Source organism: Euleptes europaea, chromosome 2, assembly GCF_029931775.1.
Source record: "Euleptes europaea isolate rEulEur1 chromosome 2, rEulEur1.hap1, whole genome shotgun sequence".
Lineage (NCBI taxonomy): Eukaryota > Metazoa > Chordata > Lepidosauria > Squamata > Sphaerodactylidae > Euleptes > Euleptes europaea.
The window spans coordinates 110002705-110015928 of record NC_079313.1 but is presented as its reverse complement, the minus strand read 5'-3'; the positions used below and the strand labels follow the sequence as shown (position 1 = coordinate 110015928).

The window sequence follows — 13224 nt, the reverse complement described above, 5'->3', positions numbered from 1 at the left end:
CAAGAACTGAAGCTTCAAAATGAGGAATGTCTTTAAATCAATCAGTCACAGGAAAATGAGCTGTCATTTAATGAGGAGGGAGTGGGGTCCAGTGATCAGGTCTCTTGCCTTTATTTTCATCATGTCAAGCTGTTCCTCTCCATTCACATACAGGAGGACTATGTGTAGCTCTGCAGGGGGGTTTAGAAATGTTATTCAGGATTTGTATTGGTCCCAGAGGAGACTGAGTCAATATTTAATGCTCAGAGAGGTGCATGGCCTTGTGAGCTAACAAGGTCTTCCATCACAATGGGTGAGAAGTATTCTTCATGTCTGCTGCTGCTCAAATGCTTCAGCAAAGAAGCTGACACCTATAACAGCCACTGGAGGATCCTTAGTTTATTCCCTCATCTACACTACACATACAACAGCATGACAAGACTCAACATATAAATAGCTCTGTTTCCAGAGTTTTGGTCTGCATGATAATTGCCTTTTAAAAAATCAGCAAGGAATATACTCCCTAGAGGCTTGAGGTTCAGATCCTGACAAGGTCATGAATGGAGTGATTTCTTGAGTCTCTCTTGTCCTGTCTCCTCACTCGTCAATGTCACAAGACCATTTGGCTCCTGCAGCATTAATAAACATTTGCTTGCTAGCTGTTGACTCAAAGATAGAGTCAGAACTGGGACACAGAGGCTAGCTAGGCTTTGTTTTCTGAAGGGAAAGACACAGAATTTCAGTGGAGGTGAGGAAGAGCAATACATTAGGGTGTGTGATGGTGGGACCAAAATAATTGACATATACTGTAGCCAGGGATAGATGAATTTGTGCCAGAAACACCTCACTTCAGCATGAAAAAACCCCTACAGATATTGTTGGGTCTTCCTCTTTTCCTGCTGCCCTCAACTGTTCCTATCATGATTGTCTTCTCCAGTGGACCAAAATATGATAGCCTCAGTCATTTTAGCTTCTAGGGTCAGTTCAGGCTTGATTTGATCTATAACCCACTGATTTGTTTTTTTGGCAGCCCACGGTATCCGTAACACTCTCCTCCAACACCAGATTTCAAAGGAGTCTACTTTCTTCCTATCAGCTTTCTTCATTGTTCAGCTTTCATACCCATACATAGTAATAGGGAATACGATGGCATGAATTAACTTAATCTTGGTGGCCAGTGACACATCCTTACACTTCAGAATCTTTTCTAGCTCCTTCATGGTGGCCCTTCCCAGTCTCAATCTCCTTCTGATTTCTTGGCTGCAATCTCCCTTTTGGTTGATGATGGAGCCACTTTAAATTAATCAAGTACTTCATTTGCAAAATTTATTATGGTTACAAGATTTCCCCCCTTTTTCCTTCCTCCTTGCCCTTATATTATTTTATTTTTGCAAGGGCTGGAGGGACAAGGAGATTCAAATGAGGGGACTATATAGGCACTGAGATTAGAAGACTGGTCATGGAATGGAAGTCAAGGGGTATTATTCAAAGAAAGTTTAATTCACCTATATTCTGTTGAAATGACTGGGGTTGAGCGTAAATCATATGACAACAGTTTTTTAGGTATTCAAAATGTTTTTGGGTAGAAGAGAAGAAAGCAGAGTGTTTTGTCTCCAGGCACTGTGGTGAGAAGGATCTTCTTAGAAGCCAGGAGTTACTTGGTAGCCTGGAACTTGAGTCTAGAATGCAAGAGCTGGAGCACAAGAGTTGATGCCTCATGAACCATTTGATCCAACAAGAGTTCCTTCCCCGCTCAAAACTGGGGAGCGGTCCCATATGCTCTGAAATGGCTCCTGGGACTCATCTGGCTGGTGCTTAATTGGGCCAGAATCGTGCAAAGTCTACTGGAGCGATGGTCTAGCTGTACAGCTGGGGCACAGACTGCAAGCCTGGCACTTCATCGCTGCTGGCCTACTACTGAATAAGCCTGCTGTCACTGCTGCTGCTTCTGGGTGGGGACAGAGCCTGAAAGGCTGGTGGTCCAAAACCAGGCCCAGCACAGCTAAGATATAGCTGTCGCTGGATCCAGAGTGTCTACTGGAGGCTCAGGTGGCAGGTTCCCAACTGGAGGCTCTTTGGTAATGGCCTCAAGAGCTGGGAGTTCCAGATCTCCTGTGGTGCTCGGAACTCCCTGGTCCCCCTTCTCCACCTCATCTGTTTCCTCCTTAGAAGAGCTGAGCCCAGAACTACTGCTAACTCAATGAAGGTCATGACACAGAGCTGTCCATGGTGCTGTAACCCTGCCACAGTGCTTCTTAACATGAGTCCTTGGAACATCCTGTTGTATTTGCATATAGTGAGCTCTGCCTCCAGCCTGCCATTGAAGGGCTTCACTGAGCCTCAATCGTGGAAGGGAGGGGCTCTCAGATGTCACTGCTGTGCTTTTCCCCTCTCCAGGTTGCTTCTGTCCTCTCCCTGAGCACCTCTGGAGCCAACCTGGGACTCCTCTTCAGCCCTGGGCTTCAAGAATTTATGACCCTGTGCATCCCTCCAAGGTTTAAACCTTCTCAGGGAAGTTTCATGAGGATGCCTTGCCTTTTGTTGCCCTTATCACCTTGGCAACTGTTCTGACACGAAGGACAGTCCCAGTGTCTTTCTTAAGGATCAGATTGGTTCCTAGAACTGTTGATGTGGGTGCCAAACAGCTGATCAATACCAGTATCCCCCTGCTTGTTCCCTCAGCTTGGCAAGTTATAGCCAGCCTCCACCCACCCACCCCCCGCTCAAGCAGTGATGTGCTCCTGTTCACCAGCTGAACAGTGGTCCAGCCAATTGTGGTGAGTCTGGAGCGGACTTCTGACCAATCCATAGTCCGGTTACCTGGAAGCTTGGTTTATTTCTGGACATTGTAGTACACCTTCAGTGCATACTTAGCTGTGTGTCAGTTATCTGAATCTGCACTTGTATAATAAACTCTTAGACTGTAAGTAGAATACAGACTGATCAGAACCTCCCTGAAATCATTATGCTAGGTTTCAAATTGATTTTCAGGCTTTCAGGTTGGTCATTTGATCACTGTGATTGCATGATGCTTGCAAATCAATGCTGGTTTGGGTATTCATGAACACTTGAACTCTATGTTTTGTGTATTCCAAGTTTAGACAGTAATTTAGGGATAAGCTGCCTTTCCTGTTCTTGAAGTGATTTACATAAAAGGCTATGATTGAAGCAACTATTGAACAATATTCCAATGCACTGTGACCAAGCTTAAAAGTCCTCTAAAGTACATTTAAAACACAACAAATCTAAATGCTAACATGTAAAGGAAAAACTCAGAAATAATGAGTCAGTAAAATTCTCTAACCTCCACGTTCATTGTCGTGACTTCTGTGCAGTCCCATTTGTGCCTGCACAGAAGACCAGTCAATGAGCAATAGTTACAAGTAAGTGCAACACGGTTTACTCTTTGCAGTTGTTTAGTTAGCTCTGTAGTAATCGAAATGCCATAGGATGTGTCAATGTATACCAGCACCACCCTCATTCCACCTCTCTCTCCCATCATAGCTTGGTGTGGCTAATCTGCAATTGGTGCAACATCATTAAGTCTTTATTGCATTAGCAAAAAAAAGCCATAGCAACAATACAGAATAAGGTGGAAATTCCACCAAAATGAACTTTAAAAATAATACTCTGCACTTGGTGATACATCAGTGATTACCACCTTACTAGAATGAGATGAGTATCAACAGCAATATATTTTTTGAAACTCTTATTTCTATAAGTGGACTGAAATTATTTGAAAAGTCCAATATGTGTTTGTCAGGGTTGCCAGCCTCCAGGTACTAGCTGGAGATCTTCTGCTATTACAATGGATCTCCATCCAATAGAGATCAGTTCACCTGTAGAAAATGGCTCCTTTGGCAATTGGACTCTATGGCTTTGAAGTCCCTCTCCTCTCCAAACCCTGCCCTCCTCAGGCTCTGCCCCAGAAACCTCCCACCAGTGGCAAAGAGGGACCTGGAAACCTTAGTGTTTGTGCATACCTGCATTTCCCTTGTAAAATTCTTCTGGCTGACAATCATTATTTGTCATTAGGATTGTTTATTTTATTACGTGCTTGAGCTAGAAAAAGACTTTCATGCCTCAATTTCATAGCCACCTCTATGACTTTGGCAAACCAAGGCAGGCTATTGAGCTAAAGTTAAATACTTTTAACATTTATTGATGTATGTTATTTATAGTCCATCTTTCTTACTGGGACTCAAGGAGGATAACAGAATAAGTCAGTATGATCAACAGCACAGAAAATCCAATAGACAGCGCAATAGGATTTGACTTGTAGAAATTTGGCTGCAACCAGAGGTGAAGCAAAGCATAAGTATTAATGTGACACATTAAAGGAATGCAAACATTATTTAGTAGGAACCTACTTACAGACACAGAATTTATGAATTCTACACAGTGTCATAGTCTACAGTCCCTAACCCTTTACCTCAAGCTACTTTCTGAACTACATTGTTATAGTGCCAGTCCTATTTCCTGTGCAAAAAGCCCTCTTGAATAATGCCATTGATTTCAGTGGGAAAGAGTTAAGTGTGCATACATAAAACCAACACTAACATCAATGGGATATAAAATGCACAACTTCAGCTGGATCATGCCCCTTGGGATTTTTAAAATATTAATTACCAACAGTAACTGTTAAATCTAATTTAGTTAAAATGTTACGATTTTACATTTATAATTTGTATTATGTTTTCTGAGAAATTCATTTCATTTAGAAGTCACCATATTTTGTGATCTTTCCCTATGTGTATTATTTAAAGTTTAATTGTTACAAATTCAAGGGACCCTGGTTGTGAATATTACAAAGAATTTTGTTTGTTTGACATGCACTGTTTTCTCCTTGTTATAAAATATTGGTCCCCCCGCCAAGACTTTTTCATTCACCTGTGAATTTGATTTTTGTGAAGGCCTTCATAAAAAATTGAAGTTGTGCCTGCATATTAACATACATTTATTTATTCACAGTGTTTCATTACAAATAAGTGAAGATCCTGTAATATCAGGAAAGGTTAAGAGAACAGTAGAGCATGGTATATTATATTGACAGCTCAGTTGGAATTGAGCCACCTTTAGATTGAATTTGGAACACAGAAACGAAATTGGCTAGTAAATAAGGCATGAGTTTTAACTCTGAGAGTGTGTGTGTGTCAGCAAAGTTGTAACTCAGACAGAATTTCCAAAGTGTGCTTTGGGCTTGTAGCTCTCTAAAGATAGGGGTGTGTGTGTGAGTCAAGTCGCTTCCAACTCATGGCGACCCTATGAATCAGTGTCCTCCAAAATGTCCTATCTTTGACAGCCTTGCTCAGGTCTTGCAAATTGAGGGTTGTGGCTTCCTTTATTGAGTCAATCCGTCTCTTGTTGGGTCTTCCTCTTTTCCTGCTGCCCTCAACTTTTCCTAGCATGACTGTCTTTTCTAGTGACTCTTGCCTTCTCATAATGTGACCAAAATACGATAGCCTCAGTTTAGTCATTTTAGCTTCTAGGGTCAGTTCAGGCTTGATTTGATCTATAACCCACTGATTTTTTTTTTTTTTTTTGGCAGTCCATGGTATCTGTAACACTCTCCTCCAACACCACATTTCAAAGGAGTCTACTTTCTTCCTGTCAGGTGTACTCAGGTGTACTCAGGTGTCAGGTGTACTCAGGAATATTTGCCTGGGTTTGTACAACAGTGCCAGCCTTATCAGGTGGACATTATATAAAATGTTCTGAAAACAAGTGCGAGGATTGAAGTAAGAAATATAATCATGAAGAATGAAATATTATCTTTATTGTATAACCCTTTGCAATGAATCACACATTTTTAAAATTCAGAAACACTGTGCCGAGGCAAACCTGGCCCCATTTATGGCAGAATATTTCAGTTCAAATTCTTTCATATATCCAAATTATAGTCATAGTAGAACAAAGAATAAAAGACACCAAAAGGCAATCTGATCTAGCTAGAGTGCTTTTTTTTAGGGCATCTGCCAAAAGCAAATACATCCCTTGCCCAGTGACATACCTTTCGATGTTAGAAGGAAACACTACTAAGAGAGCATTTACTCTAGCTCGATGTTCAGCTATGCCCTCTGCAGTATTAGAAGAAAAATTCAAAAAGACTTCCTTCTCACAAAGGCTCTGTCCCCGCAACAGCGGTGAACCAGAAGCACTGGAACACGCCCTTCTTAGGTGCAGTTACTATAGGGAGGACAGGGAGAAGACTCTTGGCCCTCTTTTAAGAAAGAGCACTGGTTATCCTGAATTAATTAGAGTTAACATCCTTCTTAAGGATGCATTTTCTCAGGTAACAAAGTTAGCAGCCAAGTTTTGTAGAATAGTATTTAATTATAGGAAATCTAAATAGCATTTCTTAGACAGAAATGCCGTGATCACTGACAGTCAACATGGGTTTCTCAAAAACAGGTCATGCCAAACTAATCTCATATCTTTTTTTGAAAGAGTGACAAGTAGGGTAGATGAGGGGAATGCTGTAGATGTAGTGTACCTTGACTTCAGTAAAGCCTTTGATAAAGTCCCCCATGATCTTCTTGAAACAAAGCTAGTAAAATGTGGGCTGGACACTGCTACTGTTAGGTGGATTGGTAATTGGTTGACCAACCGAACCCAAAAGGTGCTCATTAATGGCACAACTTCATCCTGGAGAGGAAGACCAGTGGGGTGCAACAGGGGTCTGTCCTGGGACCAGTACTATTTAATATTTTTATAAATGACTTGGATGATGGGATAGAGAGCATGCTAATCAAATTTGCAGATGACACCAAGTTAGGAGGGGTAGTTAATACCCCGGAGGATAGGGTCAGAGTTCAGAATGACCTTGATAAACTGGAGAGCTGGGCCATAAGTAATAAAATGGATTTCAATAGGGAGAAGTGTAAAGTACTTCACCTAGGCAGAAACAACATAAGGCACAAGTACAGGATGGGGGATAGTTGGCTTGACAACAGTACATGTGAAAGAGATCTGGGAGTCTTAGTGGACCACAAACTGAACATGAGTCAACAGTGTGATATGGCAGCTAAGAAGGCCAATGCAATTCTGGGCTGCAGTAATAGGAGTATTGTGTCTAGATCAAGGGAAGTAATACTACCACTGTATTCTGCATGGGTCAGACCTCACTTGGAATACTGTGTCCAGTTTTGGGCTCCACAATTTAAGAAGGATGTTGACAAGTTGGAGCGTGTCCAGAGGAGGGCGACCAGAATGGTCAAAAGTCTGGAATCCATGCCCTATGAGGAGAGACTTAGAAAGTTGGGTTTGTTTAGTTTGGAGAAGAGAAGGTTGAGGGGGAGACATGATAGCCATGTTTAAATATTTGAAGGGATGCCATGTTGGTGAGGGAACTAGCTTGTTCTCTGTTGCTTCAGAGACTAGGACATGGAGTAATGGATTTAAACTAAGAGAAAAGCGATTCCACCTAAACATTAGGAAGAACTTCCTGACGGTGAGGGCTGTTGGATGGTGGAATGCACTGCCTCGGAGGGTGGTGGAGTCCCCGTCTTTGGAGGTCTTTAAGCAGAGGCTGGATGGCCATCTGTCGGGAGTGCTTTGATTGTGGGATCCTGCATGATAGGAGGAGGGTTGGGGTCACTGGGGATGTGGTGGGAGGTAGTTGTTAATTTCTTGCATTGGGCAGGGGGTTGGACTAGATGACCCTGGTAGTCCCTTCCAACTCTATGATTCTATGATTCAATGAAAAGTTGTAGAGTGGATTGATTGTTTAATTTAATATTGCTGACCAGTTTTTAAAGAGAGTAATATTTTGTATAGTGTTTTAACCAAAAGGTATTGTTTTATACTGCCAGTTTGGGTAAGACAATGTACCTGCAAACATTTTATGTCTGGTATAAGGACCGTAAAATTGAATAAACTAGTATGAGTCAAGGTTGGAACATTATGAAAACATTCCTCACACAGTGTATGCTTTCAGTGTTCAGTTTCAGTAGTAACTGGGGTGATTTTATTTTGGAAGAATGTAGTTCAGAGAACTTAATGGTAGGTTCTCTAATTGGTTTGAGACACCTCTTTTCCATCTTGTCTGGCTAGTCCATTGTTTTATCTACAGTATCAACATAACGATTGCAAGAACTCCTGGAGATTTCTGCAGTCACTGTCAGATGGTTCAACAAAATTGATTTCTCTTTTGCATCTGAACAAAGTAGTAATATGCTATAAATATTGTATGAAATAATACACAAGTTAGGACCAGTAAATTTTTCATGGCTGGTCAGATCCTTCAGTGATCCTTTCAACAGTAAAGTGATAATATTTTTTTTTCAACTGGCCTTCCAACTGTTTTAAATTACCAATAAGCACCAACATTCACAAACTTCTGACATTTTACTGTATCCAGTATAAAATGTGTAACAATGTTCTATAGTAAAAAAGCAAATGGATGTGAATTCTCCTGTACAGATTGATGGCATGCAAATACAAACCAGTTAAGTCTACATCTGCTACATATTTTCTTTCCAGTCGGTCCAGTATGAAAGATTTACACAGGGAAGGGCATTATAGTGCTTAATAAATCACAAAACCATCATGATTTTCTTTTTCAGATTACATACAAGGCTGTTGGTTCTCTAGATCCCACTGCTGACCTGTCCAACCAAAGGGGAAAGGTCTTCAAACTAAGAAATGAAACTCACCACCTCTTCGTAGGATTATACCCAGGGACCACGTACTCATTCACCATCAAAGCCAGCACGGTCAAGGGTTTTGGACCTCCCATCACCACACGGATTGCAACTAAAATTTCAGGTATCGCACTGATAAGGAAGGATAGAGAATTCCGTTTCTGTCCAAATTTTTTGTAGTTCAAACGTGGAGTACTTACTATTCCAGTCTGGATTTTTAAAGGCAAATTCCTCTAGTAAAAATGGAATTGCTGAAAAAAATCTGAAAAATGGTGCATCCAACTATCTGGCATTCTTTAAATCAGCAAGGAGCAGATCTCAAGGGAAGCTATGTAGAGTTTGGGAAGCAGGACGGCTTTCCCAAGCAAAATCACTTTGATTGTAAAACAGTGATGGGGCTTCAGTGATGAGAAGCATGTCCTCTGGCACTGAGATTCCCCCTATCCCAGTTTTCATTTCAGAGGAACCTAAAAGATGTCCCCCATCCCAGTTTTCATTTCTGAGGAACCTCAAAGTAAACTAAACTAAATTATATGAACAAAATTATACTATTACAAGTGGAGACCCACAATGCTGATTCTATGACCTTAGGAAGTTCATGAGAGGGAGGGAATCTTGGCCATCTTCTGGGCGTGGTGTTCACTGGGGTGTGTGTGTGGGAGTTAGTTGTGAATTTCCTGCATTGTGCAGGGGGTTGGACTAGATGACCCTGGTGGTCCCTTCCAACTCTATAATTCTAAGATGTATGGGGGAGGATACCATCCTCCACCTCCACCCACCAGGCCAGCTTGGCGGATGTGGCAGAGGTGGCAGTGGGGAGGAGCTGCTGCAGTTTCCATTGCCCACTCACTTCACCAGCAGCAGGGGGAGTAGCAACAGCTTCCATGCCCTATCTCTCTTGCAATGGCTGAACTGCTTGCATGGTGGGGAGGGGGTCTGTGGTGGCTCCAAACCTCACTTACCCACCACCCACCTGCGACACCAGTAGCAGAAGGGGGACGGTGGTGAAAGTGACAGCTCTCCCTTCCTCTTGCAATGCTGCTGCCTCAGCCCAACCGACTGAGGAGGCGGTGGCAGATCCTCCTCTCCCTTGCCCCTTGCCTGCATACCCACCTGCCCCAAATACCTCTGCCTCAGCCTGACTGGCTCAGATAACGGGCAGTTTCCTCCCTAAAAATAGGAGCTGAGATCACACGACATCTCATTGCAAGATCTCAGCATTTGAACATGCATTTTAAGTTTGGGTTTTTCTGCAAACTTGCGTCATGTAGAAAAATAACCAGTGTGGGTACCAGGCTACATTCTCTGTGTCTATCAATCTGTATGGGGTGCAGATTTATTATTAGATATCTGATTTATGATTTGATGCACTGAGTTGTGACTCCTGTTGAAAACTTCACATACGAAACCTCTTTCCCTTGCCCACCACTTTCTGCATAATAAATTTGTGAATGAGACTGTGATATGCTTATTTCCTAGGCATTAATTAGAGTATGCACATTTTATTTATTGGCCACTAAAAAGGATTTTGGAAATTCAGCAGTAAAGATCACAGCAGTGTGAGCTAAATGATCAGCTCGACTAGTTTATATTAAAAAATAATGTAGGTAGAATATACATTAATTGGGAATGTGGAATATTTTGCAACTGTTTTGCACAGCTGATAATACTGACTGTCTCATGATCATTCCTCATGTAGTGGTTAAGAGCTGGGGTTTGGAGCGGAGGACGCTCTCTCTCTGGAGAGAACCAGGTTTGATTCCCCACTCCGCAACGTGAGCGGCAAACTCTAATCTGGTGAACCAGGTTGGTTTCCCCACTGCTACTGAGGCCAGTAGCCCTGACCTTGATGGCCCAGGCTAGCCTGATCTCGTCAGATCTCAGAAGCTAAGCAGGGTCAGCCCTGGTTAGTATTTGGATGGGAGACCACCAAGGAATACCAGGGTTGCTGTGCAGAGGACGGCACTGGCAAACCACCTCTGTTAGTCTTTTGCCATGAAAACCCCAAAAGGGGTCGCCATAATTTGGCTATGACTTGAAGGCACTTTACACACACACACACACACACTGAAGCCAGTTGGATGATCTTGGGCTAGTCACAGTTCTCTGTACTCTGTCAGCCCCACCTACCTCAAAGGGTGTCTGTTGTGGGGAGAGGAAGGGAAGGAGATTGTAAGCCGGTTTGATTCTTCCTTAAGTGGTAGAGAAAGTTGGCATATAAAATCCAACTCTTCTTCTTCTTCTTCTTCTTCTTCTTCTTCTTCTTCTTCTTCTTCTTCTTCCTTCCATGTAACTTGTCCAGTTTATGTATTGCTTACCTCTCATAATTGCTCCTTCACCATTCATAGTCCATTTAATAACTCTTGTTAAAAGGGTTCCTCTAGTTATATGTGCATACCATACAAGCTTCCAGTAACAACATTTGTGTTAGAGGAATCACATAAGTGGACACAGGCTGGATCCTGACCATTATGGGTGCAACCATGCTTGTTGGGATATGTGTAAAAATGTTCTCATTATACCTCTGATAAGTGGGTGTAAAAATACAACAGTCTGCTTTAAGTGTGTGACTCTGCTATTACTGCTATTTAACATTTGTTTTATGTAGCATGAAGTAACCCTTATAAATATGGATAAGAGAGTTTTCGGGAGATGAGAGGATAGCCCAGCACTGAGATCCTTACCAAGTTTATAATTAATGGCCCTGATCCATAGGGAAGTGTGTGCTCTACTAATTTGCACCTCTGAGAGTTTCCTTTTCAGAAGATGCCTCCAAAGCTCTTCTTTTAACTCTCCCAAGTTCAAAGAGCAGTTTGGGAAACTGCAGGAGAAACTTCAGAATGATAGCATGTGTACAACTGAGTGTACCATTTCCTTAATAAAAAGCTTTTGCAAGGAATAATCTGCAGCCCAAGATGTGAACTTTTCAACAGAGTTAAATAAAATCAGTCTATGCTACATGCCTTAAAGATAGCATTTAGGAAAATACTACTCCAAAATGTCATCTAACCTACAGTAATACGGCACCATATTTCAGATTCTTGTTTCTTCATTTGCTTTAATCACAATTATATCCTACTCTTTTCCATCCCGGACCTCAAGGAAGAGCAAATGGGGCTGCTGTTATTTCATATCCTTCCAAACTGTATCATGGGACTTTGAGCTGTCAGTGCAATGTGACAGACTTCAGATCTCATGATGTAACTAATGCATGGATTATTCTGTTGCTCCGCAGCACCATCGATGCCAGAATATGATACCGACTCTCCTCTGAATGAAACGGAGACGACAATCACGGTCATGCTGAAGCCAGCACAGTCTCGTGGAGCACCTGTCAGGTAAAAGACTCTTCTTGGGCTCTTCTCATTTGCTCTCTAAATTTCCTTGAGAGCCTGTGTGGTGTAATGGTTAAGAGTGGTGGACTCTGATCTGGAGAACTGGGTTTGATTCCCCACTCTTTCACATGAGTGGCAGACTCTAATCTGGTGAAACAGGTTGATTTCTCCACTCCTCCCCATGAAGTCTGCTGGGTGACCTTGGGCTAGTCATAGTTCTCTCCGAACTCTCTCAGCCCCATCTACCTCACAAGGTATCTGTTTTGGGGAGAAGAAGAGAAGATGATTGTAAGATGGTTTGAGACTCCTTCAAGGTAGAGAAAATTGGGGTATAAAAACCAACTCTTCTTCTTCATCATCTTCATCTTCTTCTTGTTTACAAATCTTGTTTACAAATATTGTCGAAGGCTTTCACGGTCAGAGTTCATTGGTTCTTGTAGGTTATCCGGGCTGTGTAACCGTGGTCTTGGAATTTTCTTTCCTGACGTTTCGCCAGCAACTGTGGCAGGCATCTTCAGAGTAGTAACACTGAAGGACAGTGTCTCTCAGTGTCAAGGGTGTAGAAAGAGTAATATATAGTCAGAAAGGGGTTGGGTTTGAGCTGAGTATTGTCCTGCAAAAGTATTGTCCTGTAAGTATCAAGATAATGTGCTAATGAGGGTATGGTATGTTAATATGGAACCATTGTATCCTGAAGTGATCTGTTAATGTGTGTAATCCAAAACTAATCTGTATGGCTATTGTTGAATGTTGTCTTTGTCTGGAGGTGTTTCAGGGCAGGAAGCCAAGCCTTATTCATTCTTAAACTCTCCTCTTTTCTGTTAAAGTTGTGCTGATGTTTGTGAATTTCAATGGCTTCTCTGTGCAATCTGACAAAATAGTTGGTAGAATTGTCCAGTCTTTCAGTGTCTTGGAATAAGACCCTGTGTCCTGTTTGTGTCAGTCCATGTTCAGCCACTGCTGATTTCTCAGGTTGGCCAAGTCTGCAGTATCTTTCATGTTCTTTTATCCTTGTTTGTATGCTGCGTTTTGTGGTCCCGATGTAAACTTCTCCACAGCTGCAAGGTATACGATATACTCCTGCAGAGGTGAGGGGGTCTCTTTTGTCTTTTGCTGATCGTAGCATTTGTTGTATTTTCTTGGTGGGTTTAAACACTGTTTGTAGGTTATGTTTTTTCAAAAGTTTCTCCATCCTATCAGTGACTCCTTTAATAAATGGCAAGAATACCTTTCCTATGGGAGACTGTTTTTCTTGAGTTTTCTGATTT

General features: G+C 42.0%; 1 protein-coding gene across 1 annotated transcript in view; it reads left to right on the top strand.

The window, feature by feature from the left end:
• The window catches only part of PTPRT (protein tyrosine phosphatase receptor type T), a 764724-nt gene that overhangs the window by 544790 nt on the left and 206710 nt on the right, over positions 1–13224 (top strand). Inside the window, exons 10-11 of the mRNA XM_056844110.1 lie at positions 8544–8745; positions 11857–11959. Of these exons, the coding sequence (XP_056700088.1) occupies positions 8544–8745; positions 11857–11959 (305 nt within the window). The remainder of the gene's footprint in view (positions 1–8543; positions 8746–11856; positions 11960–13224) is intronic.